This window comes from Anabrus simplex, chromosome 6, assembly GCF_040414725.1.
Source record: "Anabrus simplex isolate iqAnaSimp1 chromosome 6, ASM4041472v1, whole genome shotgun sequence".
Classification (NCBI taxonomy): Eukaryota; Metazoa; Arthropoda; class Insecta; order Orthoptera; family Tettigoniidae; genus Anabrus; species Anabrus simplex.
In genome coordinates, this window is record NC_090270.1 from 2,899,535 (window position 1) to 2,922,201 (window position 22,667).

The following is a 22,667-nucleotide window of genomic DNA, read 5'->3' on the forward strand; positions in this document are numbered from 1 at the left end:
AGTTATGTAAATAATGGTTTGTATAGGATAGGTATGCACAGACCTCAAACTCGGGACGGTAGATATGGTTGTATAGTTTTATATTTTCACTTTGTATTATGTTTGTTTCTGTTCGCGGCATCTTTTATGCATTGGTCACGTTAGCCAGGTCTTTTAGCCAGACACGGGAATTTCCGAAACAGAGGATTTTTATTTCATTGGTTATTGTACATAAGCTTATCATACTGCAGACAGATTCCTTGACTTGCACAGGTTGGCATGGCTGGAGGTGTTAGACATGCTGCTAGTGCTTCATATGCACGGTAGAGAGAGCCAATCGCACGCATGAACATTATATGACAGTGCTGTTGATATGATGAATAATTTTGGTAGTGCCAGGGAACTGAACCCAGGTGTCATGATGAAAAGCCCTATGGAGGCAATGTATGTGAGAGTAATATGTATGTTCAAGCCCTATGAAGGCAGATATGATGAGATAATTTCAGCACTAAAAGGTTAGATGTGTGTTTATGTAAGGGGGTAAGAAGTCCCTGTAGTAGAACAGCTGTGCGTAGTGTAGGATGGCGGGGAAAAACACTCTGCCATGTGACTTGTGGGAGGCAGGGCAGTCGAGTGCGACGTCATAGACGGGAAGATTTTGTCTCTGTCTGCGTGTTTGTTTTGTTTTCAAGTGCTTAGGGGGAGTCGCCCTCGGCTTGTGACCTTGACGATAGCTGCCTGGTAGGACCGCAGTTCGTTTGTTTGGTTTATATTTTCTTGTCTACTTAATCTCGCCACATGTTTATTTCGCCACGTATTGTTGGAGCGGGGATATTTATGGGTTTATTGATAAGTGTGTGTACCTTAGTTATGTTGGACTGTGAGCTTTCATCCAGTCCAGGTCTTGTACTGTAAAGCTTTGATTACGGAAGAGTTTGGGTTCGAGGTCATGTGACGCAACATTTTTACGCACGGGAGACTGCCTTTAGATTTTTCCTTGTGCCCAGATAGTTCTCTTATCTTCCTATTTCGACTTATTCTGTTGTTCCACCCTTGTTCCAGCCCGGCAGACCGATGGTTTTGTGACATGGAGGTCCTCGGCGATATCATATTGGAATATATCAGATATTCAAACTCTTTGTATATATGATTTTGGATTTAAATTTTTGTAATAAATTCATCATGTTATTTTATGAATGCAGCTTGGTTTCTCGTATTTTTTTCATTTTTATTTTAGATTATTCTTACCTGATATGTCACATATCCTGTTGTTTATCGTAATTTCGCCCTTTGTTTTCCCTTGTATCCCTGAGATGTGCGTGACTGAGTTGCTGTGCGAGGATATGTGTTCAGGTAAGACTATGTGCACAAGCTCAAGATTGTGGGAGTTTTGTCACTACTGTGCTCTTGGTTCGAGACCGGTATTCGCCTGGCCGGAACCATAGGGCCCTGTAGGGCACATAGAAAAATGGCGCCGAGCAACGTGGTGGCCCGATATTTCTATAAAGGGGAACCATAACGCCATAGAATTTATAGCACTGAGCAACATGTTGGCCTGATATTTCTGTAAAGGGGGCCCATAACGCCATAGTATGATAACGCCGACATGTGTGGCCTGACAAGTCTGTAAAAAGGGATCACACTGCCATGGTTTGGTTATGTCATTTGTGACCGTAATTAGGATAAGCTATATTCACTTTGGTATTATGTGGTATAACTAGATAGATTTCTGCCGGCACGGTTTGCTTCGTGACATTTTGGGTATGTCCTGTTGTGAGTTGAGATGTTTTATGACTTCCAGTGCACAGGAATTGCTGAGGAATTTTTTGTTTTTAGGTCTAGTGGTTGGTATTAGGCTGATGAGCTGTCTACCTGGTTGTTTTGGAGAGTCGTTATATATTTTTTAAATTTTATTTTTCCAGATATTTGTTTGACTTATAGGGTCTTATGTTTGACCGATATTTTAATTAGCGTAGTGTAGCTAGTGCATGTTGTGTGTTTTCTATGTTCTATGACATCTTATGATATTTGTTTTGTGATATACTGTCGTGCTGACGGTAACCTTGAATTTTGGTATGTTTATGTTGCTTTGATGTAGCGTACAGAGGCTCTGGATGATTTAAAAATTTTAACAGTTAGGAGTATATTTATTTTTCGTTTTCTTGGACGATAGTGGTAGGAAATGTATTGAAATTAAAGGGATACCGATGACATGTGAGGTGGTTTCTCGCCGGAACTTATATATCGCGAGTGTGATGTCAGTGGAGATGGGGGAGGTACTGCGATACCTAAGCGAACTTAGAGAGGAGTTGAACGTAATGAAAGGTCAATTCAAAGAGTGCGAGGAACGTATAGTGGCTCAGAACAGTGAACAGTTAGTTCAGAATAGGGAACAACTAAATGAAGGACTGGCTGAACGATTAACCCAGAGTAATGAGCAGATGAATGAACGGTTGACGGAACAAGCGGATAGGAACGCGGAGCAGTTACAGAAACTAAAAACTCATTTGGACGAACAATTCACCGAAAGATTCAAGGAATGTAGGGAAAGGGTGACCAGTGCCATGACCGAAAAATTAGTAGACACTGAAAAACGAGTACGAAGCCAGATAACTGAGCTAGGAGAAAGTACCAACCTTCGTTTCGATAGCTTGGCCTCCGAAAGCGAAACTATTAAGGGAATTATAGCTGAGTTGGATACAAAATTAGAAAACGTGCGTCTCTGTTGTGTGACCACAACCGAAGAGTTACGTAAACAATTTGAAGAGTCGCACCAATCAGGAGATAGGCAGTTTCGCGAAATAACCGGCCGCCTCGAGGGAATAGAACAGCGTATAGAAGAAAAAGACAAGGAGAGACAGACGGAACTAAGAACCTTTAAAGAAAACCTGGTGGCAGTAGTAGTCCGTATGGACCATACCCAAGAAGAGCTAGTGAAAGTAGAAGAAAAACTAGAGGCTAGGACTCAGGAAGTAGTTGACAGGTGTGAGAAGACTACCGAAAAGAACAAGGCAAAACTTGCTGGATTAGAACTTAGTTTACAACAGACTAGGAAGGAAGTCAGCGCTGAGATCCTGGGTTTGAAGAATATCCGAGAGCAGGCACAAAGGACAACTGAGAAGCGAATACAGGGGTTAGAGCATGAAATAGAGGATATGCGCGATAGGTTGGACCAATTGAAACTCGAGGAGGAAAACGGAGTAAAGAAGCGGAAGCTGAATATGACTCACAGCCCGATAGAACACCAGTATGAAGGTGACAGCCTGAATGAAAGTCAGGATGAGGGACATGGACTGCTAGGAGAATCATTTAGGTCTAAGCCAAGAATAGGAAATACCACCCTATTCAGTCAGGACAGTGCTTTCACGGGTTACAGTTGGATTAGGGTGCCAGAGGAGAAACCTAAGATATTCGAGGGGAATGGGGAAATCACGCCTCGCTCATTCCTTAAAGATTTAGAAACATACATGGATGAATGCCAGATGCCGCCAGGGCGCAGATTACGCATGGCAGAAAGGTATCTTGGAGGAATTGCCGGAGCCTGGTTCAAGGCATTTGGGCAAGCATTTAAAAACTATGACGAGTTCAAACGCGCATTCCTGAATAAGTTCTGGAATCAGGGCCATCAGCTGGCGCTTAGAATGGAGCTATATGCTCGCAAGTATGCAAATAGCTCTCCTACAAGACTGAGCGAATTCTTTATTTCTCAGTACTTGCGTTTACAGGAACTAGATCATCAGCCCGAAGAAACGGAAATCATGACGACCATTATTAGACAGTTGCCTGTAGAGGTACAAAGAGCTCTAATCGCTGTGAATGTCACGACAGCGGTAGCCGCTGAGGAAATCCTTAGGCTTTAGGACCAGACATCTGCACTGCATCAACCATGTATACGGACCATAGAAACTGTCCATCATGTGGATGTGCATGCGGAAGAGCAGATTGGAGACGGAAGCTGCAAGGAGTGTCAAAATTCCGGCACTCAAACGCCAACCCCGAGGGAACGAGAAGAAGAAAACCCTAAGCACAGAGGAGGCACGAACTGGCGACCTCGAAGGTGGAACACATGGAGGGACGACCCGGACAGATGGAGAGGACAAGACCGCAGAAGGAACTCATTTGAGCAGCGAAGAAATGATCGGCCGTACTGGAGACGAGACGGAGATCGTCACAACCCCAGAAATAACAACCAGGGGTGGAATGAAAACCGAGTGAGGTATAACAGACCTAGTGAGAGTTCATTGCGCCAGAGAGATGCTGACAGACAAGAGGGCTCCTTCCACTCAAGAGAAAAAGGAGCAGGGGATGGATCACCACGAGATGTATGGCGAGATGCAATACGGTCCCACAGTGTCACCAATTCTCCGGGGGGCCACGAGCTTGGCTTATCAAGAATTCCACAACGGAGCCAGGCAGAAGAATTTAAACTCGAACGCAACTAGTTTTGTTGAGAGCGAGAGGGAAGATAAAAAAAACTAGGAAATTTACTCAAGGAGACAGAATATATCGCGAGGATGCTGGTTGGGTGACAGTGGCCATTCATAATTGGGTTATCACTCCAGATGATTTACTAGAGGATCCTATTAAAAGTAACTTGCCCCGACCTAAAGAATTACCAGTAATTTATACTAGAGTTCACGGTTTGAACGTGTGCTCATTAACTGATACGGGAGCCACGGTCAGTGTGGTTTCACAAGCTTTAGTATCCGAAATTCAAAGCCGAGTTCGTATCCCATCCATACCAATTTCGAAAGTCAAAATTAAAGGTATTATACCAGACAAAGCAACGTCCTGAAAAGAGCAGGTATTACTGGACATACAAATTGGAGACTTACTGGTGTCCCATCCGTGTATTGTGCTTCCTAGAATGGAATATAACCTCATATTGGGGGCCGATTTCGTGAGAGAATACGGAGCTGTTACTGACATGGGTACGAACTCTATCCTGTTAAAATTGAATGGTAACCAAGAACGAGTTGAGTTAAATAAGAACCAGGATTACCAGCTTGGTGAACGTATTTGGACAGTGGACATGCAGACGGAAGACCTTAGTTCAAAAGAGTGGCTACAGGGTCATGAAGAAATAATACCGGAGTTTGAAATCATGTTATCCGAATTGAAAGAGCATCGAGAGAAAGAAAATTTTTTAGGTCTGTTACCTGGTAAAATAGAAGAAGCGAAGATTGGTCCGGAAGACAAGGGTCGGCTACAGGAATTATTGAAGAGGCATGAGACAGTCTTTGGTTCGAGACCCAGAAAAATCCCGAATTACCAGTACAAATTGTGTGTGAATAACTGGGAGCCTTTCAAACAGAAACCTTATCCTATTCCGGAGAAAATGCTACCCCAGGTCCGGGAGGTCATCGAAGATATGGAGAGGAACGGGATAACGGCCAAGTCCCCGAGTCCGTTTTTAAACCCATTATGTGCAGTGCCCAAAACAAACGGGACTGTCCGCGTGTGCCTCGATGCACGTGCTTAAAACCAATGCCTAGTCCCCGAGTATGAGAGACCTCCAAACCTGAAAGACATTCTTAAGAAGTTCAGGGGTATGGAATTCGTCAGCACAGTAGACATGACCTCAAGCTTTCACCATATCGTCTTGGATCCAAGCACTAATATGCTAACCGGATTCTTTTTTGATAATCAGACGTATATTTTCTTGCGCCTTCCCTTTGGCCTGGCGTCAAGTTGCGCTGCTCTGATACGGGAACTAGAATCGAACCTCAGTCCCGAGGTAAAAGAGTTTACTATTAGGTACATTGATGATATCTTAATTTGCACTAAAACACTAGAAGAACACCTGAAAAAATTGAATTTACTCTTTCAGAACCTCGAACAAAGCAATTTCAAGGTCAATTTTGAGAAATCGCACTTCTGCCAGCGCAGTGTACTGTTCTTGGGACATGTTGTTGACGGTCAGGGTATTCGGCCTAACCCAGCTAAAATTGCAGCAATACAGAATTTTCCTAGACCAGTCAAGGTTAAACACGTTAGGCAGTTCTTGGGCCTAACAAACTTTTTCTCTGATCACTGTCCAGGCTATACGGAAACCGTGGCACCACTTCAAGACATGTTAAAGACTAATAACAGATGGAAATGGGGAGAACAAGAAAAAGCTTTCGTAAACACTAAAGTACTGTTAGAGAATTCAGTAAAATTGGGGTACCCTAGCTTCGATAGAAAATTCATAATACAGACTGATGCTTCTGCAGTAGGAGTCGGAGCGATGCTTTACCAGGAGACACCCGAGAGGGAGCACAAAATATCCTATTTGGCTTTCATGAGTAGAAAGTTACGAGGACACGAGTTGAAATACACTACCACCGAGTTGGAAATGTTTGCCATAGTTACTGCCTTGGCACACTGGAGAAAATATGTGTACGGGTTCCCAGTAGTGATTAGAACAGATCACAAAGCCCTCACTTTTATTCTCAAGACTGACATGGCTAATGCACGAGTCAGTAGATGGGCACTTTACGTCCAGCAGTTCGACCTCACGGTGGAACATTGCCCAGGGAAATTAAATGTACTCGCTGACGCGTTAAGCAGAAATATAAACCCTGAGGAGCTCACACTACACTTAACTATGTTAAACCAAGAGGATCAGAATATACTGGATAGACTTCGAAACATTCATGAGGAACAGGCAAATTACCCAGACACCGGACGGCTCATCCAGTACTTTCGGAAAGAACTCCAACCTGGGACTCCACAGTACGCTGAAGCAGAGCGCAAAGCGGCAAATTATCATTACTTCAATAATATTTTACATAAATTTGTCGATGAGAACCACACGAAATTTAGGATTGTTGTACCTCCTCGATTACAGATCGACCTGGTGTGGGTAGTTCATCACTCCACAGGACATTCGGGTATTGATAAAGTGGTAGCAATACTGCAGGAAACTTTCGTTTGGCCTAAAATGAGGACAATGATACAGAAAATACTGTGTACCTGTGACATCTGTCAGAGGGTAAAACCAAATCCTTACCTTCTGAAGCAACCACCTAGACCACTGACACCCACGGAACCACGTAAATTATATGCAATCAACTTCTTCGGTCCCTTGCCCTCTGCTACTAGGGGCCTAAAGTACATCCTTGTCTGTATGGACGTGTTTAGTAAATTTGTAACGTTATGCCCTATTCAGATGGCAAATACTCGCTCGGCACTCTCGCAGATCAAGAAGAAGATAATACCCATTATGGGCAAGCCAGAGAGCATCGTAAGTGACCATGGGAGCCAATTTACTGCTGCAGGGTTTAAGCGTGAATTAGACAGACTAGGAATTAAGCATGTCTTATCCAGTAACAAACATCCTCAAGCTAACCCGAGCGAACGTGTCATGAGGGAAATATCCAAGTACTGTAGGATATACTGCCCGAGAGAGCATTATAAGTGGAACACTGTAGTGCCCATAATTACTGAATGCATAAATTCAACCAGACATGAGTCAACCGGAATGGTTCCGTCATGGCTTCACAACATTGTGCTGCCCAAACGTCCTTGGGAGAATGTAATTCCTTGCCCTAGAGACCCTCAGCTGGCTAGGGAGATTTGCATTAGGAACGTGTCAACCACTTGAAAACACAAGCTGAAAAACGACTGCGTAGAACCCGGCATAAGAGGTTCCACAGACCGCTGCAGGTGGGTGAATTGGTATTAATTAAGACACCGACGGTATCGAATCCTACTGAGAGATACTATCATAAATTTTCAGAATTATACACAGGACCATATCGAGTTATTCATAGCTACGAGAATAACTCTTACAAAGTAACGAGCTTGGATGGGACTGTGACGAAGGTTTTTAATTCGGCTAACCTGAAGCCCTTTGTCACCCCTGGCCAATACCAGTTAAATAATGGAGAAGAAGTAGAGAATGAGGAAGAAGAAGAGGAACTTGGAGAAGAAGAAGACGAGGAAATGATTGGAGATGGAGTTATCATCGCAGAAGAGGATGGCCAGAATGATGACAGTATACAACCCGAGGTTCCTGAAGAAGGAGGAGAAGAAGAAGAAGGAATGTAATTATCTCTGAAGACAGCCAGCTACGACAATCTGCGCAGCGAGAAGATATAGACTGCCCAGACTGTGGCAGCAACCAGAGCAAATTTCTAGCTTTACCAGAGGTGTACTATCAAGTCAGAAAAGAAAGGGATGCCTTAATGACTACTAACAAAATTTAGTTTAATATTGGATGCATAGAGAACTTGCAGTCTGGATGACTGGAGCGAGCAGGTGGTCTCTCATATAAGGAAAATAAAATTCCTCACATAATTTTATTTTGGTGTCACGGAGGGCAAATGAACCCTATCGGTCATTGTTATAGAGGCATGATTTTAGCCTATGGTATAACGTACATTCAAGACCACCCTGAAGAAACTTAGAGATCCTTGTATTTTAATTTATTGCCTGGGAGAAGTTGAGTGGTGCAGTGCTCGTGGGAATGGAACAGCTAAATAATTAGGAAATCTCTGGAATCTCATGACAAATTTATGACCCCAAGCCAAGCGCGTTAATTTAGACACAGGACACTAAACCCTTTACAAAAGATGGCGTGTCAACAAAGATTTGGAGCGACAAGGAAATTAATTTATATCTTAAAGCACAGAAGAAATGCATTTAATCTGAGAAGAAAATTGCAACCTCCATAAACTGAGCAAAATTTTAATATGCGACATGGGCATAACTAAAAGTGAATACGCGAGATCAATACTTAGCGCACTTCTTGCAAGGAGACCGCCGGAGGGAGAATATCGCGGGGAAATCCTTAGCTTGGGCACGCGAGACGTGTTATAAATATGCAGTGGTAGAGCACTCGAGACCGCACTCTTTGACTGTCCCGCGACTGCAACAGTGTGATACTACTCCAGGAGGACATCGTGAATCAGATCTAAGCGGCGAGCTGTTAACATCCAGTACAATCTACTTGGGAATAGAAGTAAATAATTTGCATAATCTAATTGAATCTTTCAGACTACATGTGTTTGTCTGCCTGTCATGGAAATGTACTGCCAATAACTCCACTATCTCGCTTGTTATTCGAATAGCTTTAAGGGCCAAGTATTAGAAATGAGGTTCGTAATATTACAGCTCAGATGATTTCTGGCCGTTTGGAAAAACCTTGCTGTGATAGAAAGACTGAATCTAGGCACAATATGTGAAAATGTGTATGATGGGTGTACTTGACGTCGTTCTAAAAGGAGCTTTAAAACGTGTGAAAGGGGCGTGAGTGGAGACTGACTGTGTAGCAGAACTCTTGGTAACTTACGTCTCTTTTACAGTTTCCCTTCACGTATACAACGTGAGAAACGTCGCAGAGAACGAGAGAGAAGAACAGCAAGCTGTAGCAACGGAGCAGCTGTCGAGACAACCGAGCATCGACGCAGGGACTCCAGGAAGGCGAAGCTCACCACAACACCGGAAGAGACACTGGACCACCTTCACAGAAGCGGTCGAAGAATCATTCCCAGACAGCATGAACCCAGTGATCTACATAACTTTGCAGTTGGCAGTGTCAACGGTCAACATGAGCTAAACATCAGGGTTCCATAGAGAGCCGCCTCACAATGTCATCAGTACTCCCAGGTCAGACAGATCCAATTAATTATTAGCATGGGCTAGATTAATATTAAAATTCAAGGTGGCGTTAGCCACGACAGTTATGTAAATAATGGTTTGTATAGGATAGGTATGCACAGACCTCAAACTCGGGACGGTAGATATGGTTGTATAGTTTTATATTATCACCTTGTATTACGTTTGTTTCTGTTCGTGGCATCTTTTATGCATTGGTCACGTTAGCTAGGTCTTTTAGCCAGACACGGGAATTTCCGAAGCAGAGGATTTTTATTTCATTGGTTATTGTACGTAACTTTTTCATACTGGAGACAGATTCCTTGACTTGCACAGGTTGGCATGGCTGGAGGTGTTAGACATGCTGCTAGTGCTTCATATGCACGGTAGAGAGAGCCAATCGCACGCATGAACGTTATATGACTGAGTGCTGTTGATATGATGAATAATTTTGGTAGTGCCAGGGAACTGAACCCAGGTGTCTTGATGAAAAGCCCTATGGAGGCAATGTATGTGAGAGTAATATGTATGTCCAAGCCCTATGAAGGCAGATATGATATGATGAGATAATATCAGCACTAAAAGGTTGGATGTGTGTTTATGTAAGGGGGTAAGAAGTCCCTGTAGTAGAACAGCTGTGCGTAGTGTAGGATGGCGGGGAAAAACACTCTGCCATGTGACTTGTGGGAGGCAGGGCAGTCGAGTGCGACGTCATAGACGGGAAGATTTTGTCTCTGTCTGCGTGTTTGTTTTGTTTTCAAGTGCTTACGGGGAGTCGCCCTCGGCTTGTGACCTTGACGATAGCTGCCTGGTAGGACCGCAGTTCGTTTGTTTGGTTTATATTTTCTTGTCTACTTAATCTCGCCACATGTTTATTTCGCCACGTATTGTTGGAGCGGGGATATTTATGGGTTTATTGATAAGTGTGTGTACCTTAGTTATGTTGGACTGTGAGCTTTCATCCAGTCCAGGTCTTGTACTGTAAAGCTTTGATTACGGAAGAGTTTGGGTTCGAGGTCATGTGACGCAACATTTTTACGCATGGGAGATTGCCTTTTGATTTTTCCTTGTGCCCAGATAGTTCTCTTATCTTCCTATTTCGACTTATCCTGTTGTTCCACCCTTGTTCCAGCCCAGCAGACCGATGGTTTTGTGACGTGGAGGTCCTCGGCGATATCATTTTGGAATATATCAGATATTCAAACTCTTTGTATATATGATTTTGGATTTAAATTTTTGTAATAAATTCATCAAGTTATTTTATGAATGCAGCTTGGTTTCTCGTATTTTTTTCATTTTTATTTTAGATTATTCTTACCTGATATGTCACATATCCTGTTGTTTATCGTAATTTCGCCCTTTGTTTCCCCTTGTACCCTGAGATGTGCGTGACTGAGTTGCTGTGCGAGGATATGTGTTCAGGTACGACTATGTGCACAAGCTCACGATTGTGGGAGTTTTTCACTACTGTGCTCTTGGTTCGAGACCGGTATTCGCCTGGCCGGAACCATAGGGCCCTGTAGGGCACACTTGATTCAATCTCACTTACTATATTACCATCCTGGGAGAACACACAACCTAAATACTTGACATTATCGACCTGTTCTACCTGACATTCAATTCTGTTGAATTTCTTACCTACTGACATCAATTTAGTCTTCGAAAGGCTAATTTTCATACCATACTCATTGCACCTATTTTCAAGTTCCAAGATATTAGACTGCAGGCTTTTGGCACAATCTGCCATTAAGACCAAGTCGTCAGCATAGGCCAATTTACTTACTACATTTCCACCTAACTGAATCCCGCCCTGCCAATTTATATCTTTCAGCAGATGATCCATGTAAACTACGAACAGCAAAGGTGAAATATTACAACCTTGCCTAACCCCTGTAAGTACCCTGAACCAAGAACTCATTCTACCATCAATTCTCACTGAAGCCCAATTGTCAACATAGATGCCTTTGAATGATTTTAATAATCTACCTTTAATTCTATAGTCCCCCAATATAGCGAACATCTTTTCCCTCGGTACCCTGTCACATGCTTTCTCTAGATCTACGAAACAAACAACTGCCTATTCCTCTCGTAGCATTTTTCAATTACCTGGCGCATACTGAAAATCTGATCCTGACAGCCTCTCTGTGGTCTGAAATCACACTGGTTTTCATCCAACTTACTCTCAACCACTGATCGCATCCTCCCTTCCAAGATGCCAGTGAATACTTTGCCTGGTATACTAATCAATGAGATACCTTGATAGTTGTTGCAATCCTTCCGGTTCCCTTGCTTATAGATAGGTGCAATTACTGCTTTTGTCCAATCTGAAGGTACCTTACCAACACTCCACGCTAATTTTATGAAGCCATTTCATCCCTGCCTTCCTACTATACTTCACCATTTCAGATCTAATTTCATCTGTTCCTGCTGCCTTATGACAATGGAGTTTTTTACCACCCTTTCCACTTCCTCAAGCATAATTTCACCAACATCATTTTCTTCCTCCCCATGAGCTTGGCTGTTCGCAACACCACCAGGATGATTTCCTTTTACATTGAGAAGATGTTCAAAATATTCCCTCCACCTCTCCAGTGATTCCCTGGGATCTATGAGTTCACCTGAATTAATCAAAACACTGTTCATTTCCTTTTTCCCTCCCTTCCTAAGATTCTTTATTACTGTCCAGAAAGGTTTCCCCTGCTGCTTGATCTAGCCTTTCCAGGTTATTACCAAAATCTTCCCACGACTTCTTTTTGGATTAAACAACTATTTGTTTCGCTCTCTTTCTTTCATCTACGTCCCTGTCTGCCTCGGCCCTTCTTTGGAGCCATTTCTGATAAGCCTTCTTTTTAAGTTTACAACCTGCTCTCACTTCATCATTCCACCAAGATGTTCACCTTTTCCCATCTTTACACACAGTTGGTCCTAGGCATTGCCTTGCTGTTTCTACTACAGCATACCTGTATGCCACCCATTCACAGTATTTCCTGAACCTGCTTACTGTCCACTGTTCGAAACTTCTCACTAATCATATCCGTGTACTTCTGTCTAATTTCCTCATCCTGGAGATTTTCTACCCTTATTCGTTTGCAGACAGATTTTACTTTCTCTACCCCAGACCTAGAGATACTTAGTTCACCACAGATCAGATAGTGGTCTGTATCATCGAAGAATCCCCGGAAAACTCGTATATTCCTAACAGATTTCCTGATTCGAAGTCGGTTAAGATATAGTCTGTTATGGGTCTGGTACCTCTAGCCTCCCATGTGTAGCAGTGAATAGCCTTATGCTTGAAGAATGTATTCGTAACTGCTAAACCCATACTAGCACAGAAGTCCAGCAAACGCTTCCCATTCCCATTAGCTTCCATATCTTCCCCACATTTACCAATCACCCTTTCGTACCCCCCCCCATGGCACTACAGCCCTTGAAGGGCCGTGGCCTACCACGCGACCGCTGCTCAGCCCTAAAGCCTGCAGATTACGAGGTGTCGTGTGGTCAGCACGACGAATCCTCTCGGCTGTTATTCTAGGCTTTCTAGACCGGGGCCGCTATCTCACCGTCAGATAGCTCCTCAATTCTAATCACGTAGGCTGAGTGGACCTCGAACCAGCCCTCAGGTCCAGGTAAAAATCTCTGACCTGGCCGGGAATCGAACCCGGGGCCTCCGGGTAAGAGGCAGGCACGCTACCCCTACACCACGGGGCCGGCCCCTTTCGTACCCTTCAGTTCTATTCCCAACTCTCACATTGAAATCGCCCATTAGCACTATTCTATCCTTGCTGTTGACCCTGACCACGATGTCACTCGATGCTTCATAAAACTTGTCAACTTCGTATCATCTGCACCCTCACATGGTGAATACACGGACACAATTCTTGTCCTAATCCTTCCAACTGACAAATCTACCCACATCATTCGCTCATTTACGTGCCTAACAGAAACTATGTTGCGTGCAATGGTATTCCTGATAAAGAGCCCTACCCCAGACTCTGCCCTTCCCTTTCTAACAGCCGTTAAGTACACTTTATAATCTCCTATCTCTTCCTCGTTATCTCCCCTTGCCCGAATATCACTTACTCCTAGCACATCCAGATGCTCTTTGCTGACTCAGCCAGTTCTACTTTCTTTCTTCCATACGCCCCATTAATACTGATAGCTCCCCATTGAATTCCATTTCGTTCACCAAGTTGTTTCCAAGGAGTCCCTCGCCTGTCAAATGGGAGTGGGACTCCGTTACTCCCATAGGTCCGAGGCTTGCTTAAAGTGTTCTGAGCTTGGTAAATTCATGAAGCAGGATGCTACCCTACTTGAACATAGTCCAAGTGAGGATCTCTCCTAACGGGTTATGGACCACCGGTGAATTGTATAGTCCTAGCCGCCTGAGCACAAGGAGGGCCATGACTCAGAATATGTCCAAGATGCCCACTCCCATTCCATAGCAACTGGTATAACGACTCTCAGGACCACTTACTAGGCCACATGGTTCACGAACTAGGACATGACTACAGTAACCCACACCATGAACCATATCATTTGTATTTTGATAACTTTTTTACCAGTGTACCATTGTTGCTTGAACTAAAAAGGGGAATTTTAAGGCTACTGGTACAGTTCATGACAACAGGGTTCTTAAATGTCCCCTAGTACAGACTTCTACAATGAAGAAGGTGAAGAGAGGATCTTTCAATTATAAAACAGCAGAGGAAATGATTGTGTTGCACAAATGGAATGACAACATCGTGTCTGGCTGTTCAAATACAGTTCCTATTCTTTCATGTCAAAGTGTCACCAGCTTCTACCGGCAAGACAAAACAAAAATTCAGGTAAAGCATCTTCGACTCATCTTAGCTTACAGCAAACATGTGGGTGGTTTAAATCACTCGGATCAGAACACCTCGCTATATCGAATAGCCATTAGAGGTCAAAAATGGTACTATCCTGCACTGACAGGGCTGAACAAACTGCTTGGCTCCTTCACAGGAGGAATCGGGATAAGCTGGATCATCTTGCTTTCAGGAGGCGAATAGCTTTGGCGCTCCTGGAAACAAACATACAACCAAAAAGAGAAGGCCCTCAAAGTTTGAACACATTAACTCAAGATTTGACAGGCTAGATCACCTACCGGTAGTCATTCCACAAGGTGTTCAAACAAGATGCTGTTATTGCCACCAAAAGATAACCACTTGCTGCAGAAAATGTGATGCCGGGTTACGCATAAAGTGTTTTGTAGTTTACCGGACTAAGGAGTGAATGCTCAATATTAGAAGTGATAATGTTGTTCACTCAAGAATAACTGTAATTTGTTAATTCAAATGCTTTCCATACACCTTCGCTTTTCAGTACCAAGTTGTACCTGTATTATCCTCTCGTCCTATATACAGGTTGGCCCATTTTGTACAAACTAACAACAAGAGAATAATAAATCATCATGCACATTAATATTTACAGGTAATTCAGAGGAAATATGTTCGAAAAACTCAGTTTTTCCAAAATAATTCATGAACTTTAAAACAGGTGCAATGAGTATGGTATGAAAATTAGCCTTTCTAAGACGAAATTGATGTCAGTAAGTAAGATATTCAACAGAATTGAATGCCAGATTGGTGATACAAAGCTAGAACAGGTCGATAATGTCAAGTATTTAGGATGTGTGTTCTCCCAGAATGGTAATATAGTGAGATTGAATCAAGGTGCAGTAAAGCTAATGCAGTGAGCTTGCAGCTGCGATCAACAGTATTCTGTAAGAAGGAAGTCAGCACCCGGACAAAACTATCTTTACATTGGTCTGTTTTCAGACCAACTTTGCTTTATGGGAGCGAAAGATGGATGGACTCGGGATATCTTATTCATAAGCTAGAAGTAACAGACATGAAAGTAGTGAGGATGATTGCTGGTACAAACAGGTGGGAACAATGGCAAGAGGGTACTCAGAATTAGGAGATCAAGGCTACGTTAGGAATGAACCTGATGGATGAAGCTGTGTGCATAAACTGGCTTCAGTGGTGGGGTCATGTGAGGCAAATAGAGGAGGATAGATTACCCAGGAGAGTGATGGACTCAGTTACAGAGCGTAAGAGAAGTAGAGGGAGACCAAGACGACAATGGTTAGACTCAGTTTCTAATGATTTGAAGATAAGAGGTATAGAACCAAATGAGGCCACAGCACTAGTTGCAAACAGAGGATTGTGACGACATTCAGTAAATTCACAAAGGCTTGCAGGCTGAACGCTGAAGGGCATAACGGTCTACAAGATGATTTAGCCTATGTATGTATGCTTAAATAGCTATACATAAATGTCACCGCAATTGCTTAACAGAAACATGAATTTTTAACAATAATGAGAAATGCAGCACATAAATAAAGAATAATGTAAACTGCTAGCTTAAAGTAACATGTATAAGCACTTCTTCCAAACATATCGCATTTTGTGAAAACATAACCACAAATAAACTTGACTTTGCCCTCTTCATAATGCTAAAAATATATGTTAATGACTCAAAACTGGTTATTGGAAGCAGCTAGTGGCAGCGTGTACGGCCGTGCACTTCCCTCGTCAGCCTAGTACAAACAACTATTACAAGATATTAGAATAATTCCATATTGACGGTTTTTACTTTACAAAGTGAAAATTAACCTTAACAGATAGGTCTTATGGCGACCATGGGATAGGAAAAGGGTAGGAGTGGGAAGGCAGTGGCCATGGCCGCAACTAAGGAAAAGCGAAATCATGGTTAAACCATATTCAGGGCTGCCGACAGTGGGGCTCGAACCCACTATCTCTTGGATACAAGCTCACAGTTGCACGCCCCTAACCGCACAGCCAACTCGCCCGGTACAATATTTGTTAATACAATAGTGGTTATCAGAAGCAGGTACTAATAGAAAGCACGGCCACGCACTACCCATGTCAGTCGAATACAAACAAGCACTACTGAGTTGCTGATATTTAGCAACTGGATAGATAATACCTGTTAGTAAAATACTGGTTACAAAAAGCAGGCATTGGTAAAAAGCACGGCCACACACTAACCATGTCAGTCGAATACAAACAAGCACTAATGAGTTGCTGATATTTAGCAACTGGATACATAATACCTGCTAGTAAAATACTGGTTACAAAAAGCAGGTACTGGTAAAAAGCACGGCCACGCACTACCCATGTTAATCAACAAGTATAATTAAAGAACCACCTAATCGATACTTTATTTTTTGCGTTGAGCAAATTTAAATATACATTATCACTGACAGAACATATTTCGACCACTTAAAGGTCATAATCAGCTGTATAACGAAAACTTAGATGAAAAATATTGGACAATAAGCACAAGCACATGTTAGTCATGCCCACTCCTCGCCTCTAAATATCTCAAGAAACATACGCCATCGTTGCAGCCTTGCCAGACATTGTGCAGCAAGTGATGTAACATTTTACGGCTGACTACGCACTTGCAAAGTCATTCACCTCACAATCCTGGCTATTAACACATTCTTTTACAGGGTAACAATAAATGTAACATTTTAATCCTCTCTCCAAGATATTAAAAGATGTGTTTATGTACATCACTTGCTTTCCAGAAACAGATGAATGATGACAAGGGAAAATACAGTAACATCAACACTACTCTACCTCGAAAGAAATCAGTTCCCAACCACAAGACTTATTCCAGAGTGACAGGAAGAACTTACCAGCGACTGCATATCATACATGGTTTCCAAATGCTCCCACAAAGGTTTTGAGGTAACATCCTTGTTGGCAAAATTCCGGAACTTTTCCACAATGCAAGCCATTTGAAAGTACTTTGCAACACCTAAAACAAATGTGACAAAAGACTATTACTCTTATTTGCTGCAAAACAATAAAAAACATGTCACGTTGAGGCTCCATGGAGATGTGTGAACACTGAAAAGAACTGAGCAGATATGGCTGTTTTGTTACTGCACAAGCACTAGTTCAGTTAAAATGCAGCAACTCTGGAAGTTTCTGCTCCAACAGTCTGTGGTCTGTGTCTTGAATTCTAGTGGACATAGCGTTCATTGCATGGGACATCATTTCCTGTTTGGCATTCAGTTTGGTAACAACACAAAGAAGAAAACAGGGAAGTAATTTGACTGCAATTTCTGAAAAACATTTTCCTGCACTAGTGAGCTTCTCAGGAATTGCTTCAGCTAGAACTTCAAAAATTTTCTACCTATTAACAACTATCGAGGTATCTCATTAATCAGTATACCAGGCAAAGTGTTCACTGGCATCTTGGAAGGGTACAATCCATGGTTTAAAGAAATTTGGACCAAAACCAGTGTGGTTTCAAACCACAGAAGGGTTGTCAGATTTAGATTTCAGTATGCAGCAAGTAACAGAAAAATGCTACGAGAAGAACAGACAGTTTATGTTTTGTAGATCTAGAGAACGCATATGGTACAATACGAAGGGAAAAGACATACGCCATTCTGGGAGACTATGGGATTAAAGGTAGATAATTAAAAATCAATCAAAGGCATTTATGTTGACAATTGGGCTGCAGTGAGAATTCACAACAGAATGAGTTCTTCGTTTAATGTATTTAGTTTAGATAAGGCTGTCTGCAGTCTTTCACCTTTATTGTTCATAGTTTACATGGATCCATCTGCTGAAAGGTATTAAGTGGCAGGTAGGGATTCAGTTAGGTGAAAATTTAGTCAGCAGTCTGGCCTATGCCGGTGGCCTGGTCTTAATGGCAGATTGTGCCGACAGCCTGCAGTCTATCTTTGAACTTTAAAGTAGATACGAGTATGGTATGAAAATTAGCCTAAGACTAAACTGATGTCAGTACGTAAGAAATCCAAGGGAACTGAATGTCGGATTGGTGATACAAAGGTGGAACAGTTAGATAATTTCAAGTATTTAGAATGTATGTTCTCCCACGATGGTAGTATAGCAAGTGAGATTGATTCAAGGTGTAGTAAAGCTAATGCAGTGAGCTCGCAGTTGCGATCAACGGTATTCTGTACGAAGAAAGTCAGCTTCCTGACTAAACTATCTTTACTTTGGTCTGTTTTCAGACTAACTTTGATTTATGGGAGTGAAAGCTGAGTGGACTCATAAGTTAGAAGTATCAGACATGAAAGTAGCAAGAATTACTGCTGGCACAAACAGTTGGGAACATTGGCAGAAGGGTACTTGGAATGAGGAAATAAAGGCTATGTTACGAATGAACTCTATGCATGAAGCTGTCCAAATCTTTCAATGTAATTTCAAATGTATGAAGATTTGATGCACGCCTGTATTTGATCTACTCTAGCTCCGCGGGGAATAACCGAAAGCGTCTGTCGAAAGATGCCTGCCAAAATCATAGTCTCGCCTCCCTTTCTATCAGTGTCGCGTCTGCGGTCTTTCAAGATGACATTCAGTGTCTCGAATGCAGCTTTATGGGGCATAGTACACTTGTCCCAGACAATCAATGTGCAATTCTGTAGAACCTTCCGTGAAATGTTGGATGTGTGAGTCTTTGCACTTGGCAGATTTAAGGATAACTTGAAGACTGAGTGAGCTGTCCTCCCTCATGCGAAGTACGTTGCAGCAATGTAGGACAAAGCAGCAGCAATTTTCTCTGTCACACTTTTGCCACAAGCCTTCCCGGTACCACCTGTACCATCTAAGAAGAATCAAATACTTCTTTAGTAATCTTGTCAAATGCTTCCTTCTGATCTTGGAGCATTTTCATCTGATTCTCCTCAATGTATAATGTGAGCAAATAGGTCTCTATTTCTGTATATATTTCACTCGGCAGAGCAAAATATTTGTGATCATTTGTAAAAGTCCAAAGCTCCAATGATATAATCCTATCTTCTTGGAAGGGGCTCGTGAGTCAGACGACCAGGTATCTCCAGCCTTTTTGAGTATTGCTGGTTTACCTGTGAGATGTTCCCCTCTAATGTTCTGGTACACATTGCCATTGTAGAGTCAGTGTGGCTGGACTGAGAGCTGTGGCTAGTGCCCCACCGAGATCTGAACAAGGAGTTGTGGTGGTTATTGCTTCCAAGACGGTGTACAGGACAGGAGACTGTACTTCTGTGGACTAAGGATTACGGTGAGTCAGCGATGGAAGCAGCTATTGTGAGTGTAACCCTCGCTTGCTCGGCGGGGAACGCGGATATATCTGCCGATTTTAATTTTTTTCTCAGTTGCCTGCCTAAAGAGGTTTATTTCTTTTTCAGCAGAGTATCATGGATGAGTCTGCCCTCTGATGTGAATTGTTTCAACTATGTTCTCCCAATACCAATGTGTCGTCCACAAGTTGCATCATAAAGAACGTAACTTATATCCGGGCAAAAACAACCTAATAGCCTCGCGCTGAAGCCTAATCGGCCCTTAGATGTAATAATATTGCTGTAGGTGGGATTTCTGGAGATTATGATACTAAACAGACCTCTCTGATGACAACTTAGAACTGTGATCTGATTTATTATCCCCAGTCTTGAGTTTTTCCTTCACGACTGGAGTGTGTTTGCGGCAAGTTACACAACGTTTATATTATTGCCAGTATGTGTTCCGTAATACAGGCACAATTCATGATTTCCTTCCAAACTGCAGAGACCAGGGTTCTGTATGGTTCGTTTTCTTACAAATTTCCCCTACCGCTTGAGGAGGATAATTTATGGGTCATGATAAACGAAATGCTGGAGTTTAGTGGGAAGGATAGTGATCTTAGTGACGGTAAGTTCTGCCAAAGGGGAATTCGTAAGCGACAGGAATTTACCTGGAACAAGTACTGCTGGCTCAAATGTACTGGGTTTGGGCCCAGCTGATGAGAATGTTCAGCAGTCATGAAAGAGACAACACGTGTTCGATTCCAGTTCAAGTAGCAATCATGACAGTGACAGTGGTGACTATAATACTGATAATATTATAACCAGTGCAACTAAAATGGCATGCAACTTTGATTTGAGCATGAAAAATTGAGTGGCTTTGTGTAAACAGTCATGCAATTCGAAAAGTTGAATTGCCACTCAAATTCTGCACAACTTCCAAGTTGCGTGCAATGTCAAAAGTGGCATCGTGTACACAGCGGAAGAGAGGAAGTTGCGCCATCTGAAAGTGGCGTGAAAAGTTTAGATAATTTTTGTGGCGCAATTTTCTCACGTGGTCGTCTGCTGTGACATACCAATGTTTGAGAGGTTCACACTCGGGAATAAATTAACATAAGTACGTACCAGTATATTCTTTATTGTAAATGAAATATAACATGCCTCAAAATAGATACGCATCTTAGTAATAACTGCATAATTAACGTAAGTTCATTTACAGGTTGCAATGTCTCAGAACACGAAATGGACAAGGGAAATGACGAGAAAGCTGATATATTTAGTTGATACACAAGAATGTTTATGGAAGGTTGAGGCAATGGACTATAGAAATAAAAACGTCAGAGAGCTTTCATCACGCTGTAAATAGCATCACAAACTTCAGGTATTATGCATGAAATAGTACATGTCGATATCAATGATTGATAGCTGTCACCTGTAACAAAACAAAATGTAGGAAATTGCAATAAGCTAAAAGAAATGATTCCTTATGTATACTGTATAAAATCCATATTTTTAAAAAAAATACAAAGCGTTCCTTTGGTGATACTGATTCTCTCATTAGCGTGCCTTTCTTTCATATCAACGGCGCTACTCTTCTCAAAAGATATTCAAAATCAGTCGCTGATATTCACAGGAAATTCTTGCAGAAGACTTGGTCTTCCATGTACAATTCCTGTAGCAAGTTATTAACAACTCCACAATGTTCACGACCTAAAATCCATTCCCTCCCCCAACATTTCCGTTTTGCTCTTTCTCGTCTTTCTCTTCGTTGCCATAATAAAATCAGCGATTAAGCAAACCGCCAATAACACCTCGCTGGAAGACATAGTTGCTACTATCAACAATCACATCTGCTAGAACAGCTGACTGGGAAAGTTGCATGCAACAAAATTTGTGCCAGTTAAGTAGCGTGGTGTAAACACTCGGTGCAACATTTCTTTGGATGCGCAAGTTTTCATGTTGCACAACAAGAAGAGGCAAACTTGTGTACTGTGAGTAAACAGTGCGTGCCATTTTTCTTGCGCAACACAGAAGTGTCGTGCAAGTTTTGTTGCAACGTGGACGAGTACATTTAGACTAAAAATGGACCAAGGAGTTCATGCTTTGATCCAAAATTCCATCATGATGTAAAGGAGAGTTTTTAGAGAAAACAAATGCGAGCGAAATATTGGAATTATTTTTTGACAACGACATATGCCAGAACATAGCTGAACAGACAAAAGATGTCCAGCAGAAAATCCAGTTTAGCAATATGAAATGAAGGAGTCGAGACAGATAAGGATAAAATGAAGCTTTCAACGTATTAGGTCGTGTTACGTACATGTAGTACGTGTTGAAGAGATGTTAAGTACAGAACAAAAATGGCCAGCTGGACACCAGTGGGATCCGAACCCACAACCTCCCGATTTCGCGTCTGTTGCTCTACCAATTGAGCTATGGTGGCCAAGGCCATCTTTGTTCTGTTTGAAAGGATCTGAGCTACAGGTCTGGCACTGCTGCTAGCACACTGTAGAGTGCGTTTAAGTCGCCCATTGTGGGGCATGTCAATGAATATTGAATTTTCACGACCGCATTGTAATCGAAACAGACTTTCAACGTATTACGTCGTGTTACATACATGTAGTAGAGCAACCGACGCGAAATCGGGAGGTTGTGGGTTCGGATCCCACTGGTGTCCGGCTGGCCATTTTTGTTCTGTACTTAACATCTCTTCAACACGTACTACATGTACGTAACACTACCTAATACGTTGAAAATCTGTTTCGATTACAATGCGGTCGTGAAAATTCAATATTCATAAAATGAAGCTTCTTATGGGCATCGCAGGGGACTGTACAAAAACCGAAATTAGGACATATTTCTCACAATCGCTTGTTGACTACGTCTATTTTCTATGAGCTGATGACACAGAAGAGCTTTTTCCTCGCCGGAATGAGTGGCTCAGTCGGTTGAGGTGCTGGCCGGCCTTCTGACTCCAATTTGGCAGGTTTGATTCCGGCGCAGTCCAGTGGTATCTGAAGGTGCTCAAATACGTCAG

At 42.4% G+C, this 22,667-nt stretch overlaps 1 protein-coding gene across 2 annotated transcripts in view; it reads right to left on the reverse strand.

The window, feature by feature from the left end:
- The window catches only part of LOC136875411 (MRG/MORF4L-binding protein), a 66,841-nt gene that overhangs the window by 29,953 nt on the left and 14,221 nt on the right, over positions 1 to 22,667 (reverse strand). For both annotated transcript variants that reach the window (XM_067148965.2, XM_067148964.2), the window contains exon 2: positions 17,252 to 17,373. In XM_067148965.2, coding sequence (XP_067005066.1) covers positions 17,252 to 17,353 — 102 coding nt within the window. In that variant the 5' untranslated portion in view covers positions 17,354 to 17,373. The remainder of the gene's footprint in view (positions 1 to 17,251; positions 17,374 to 22,667) is intronic.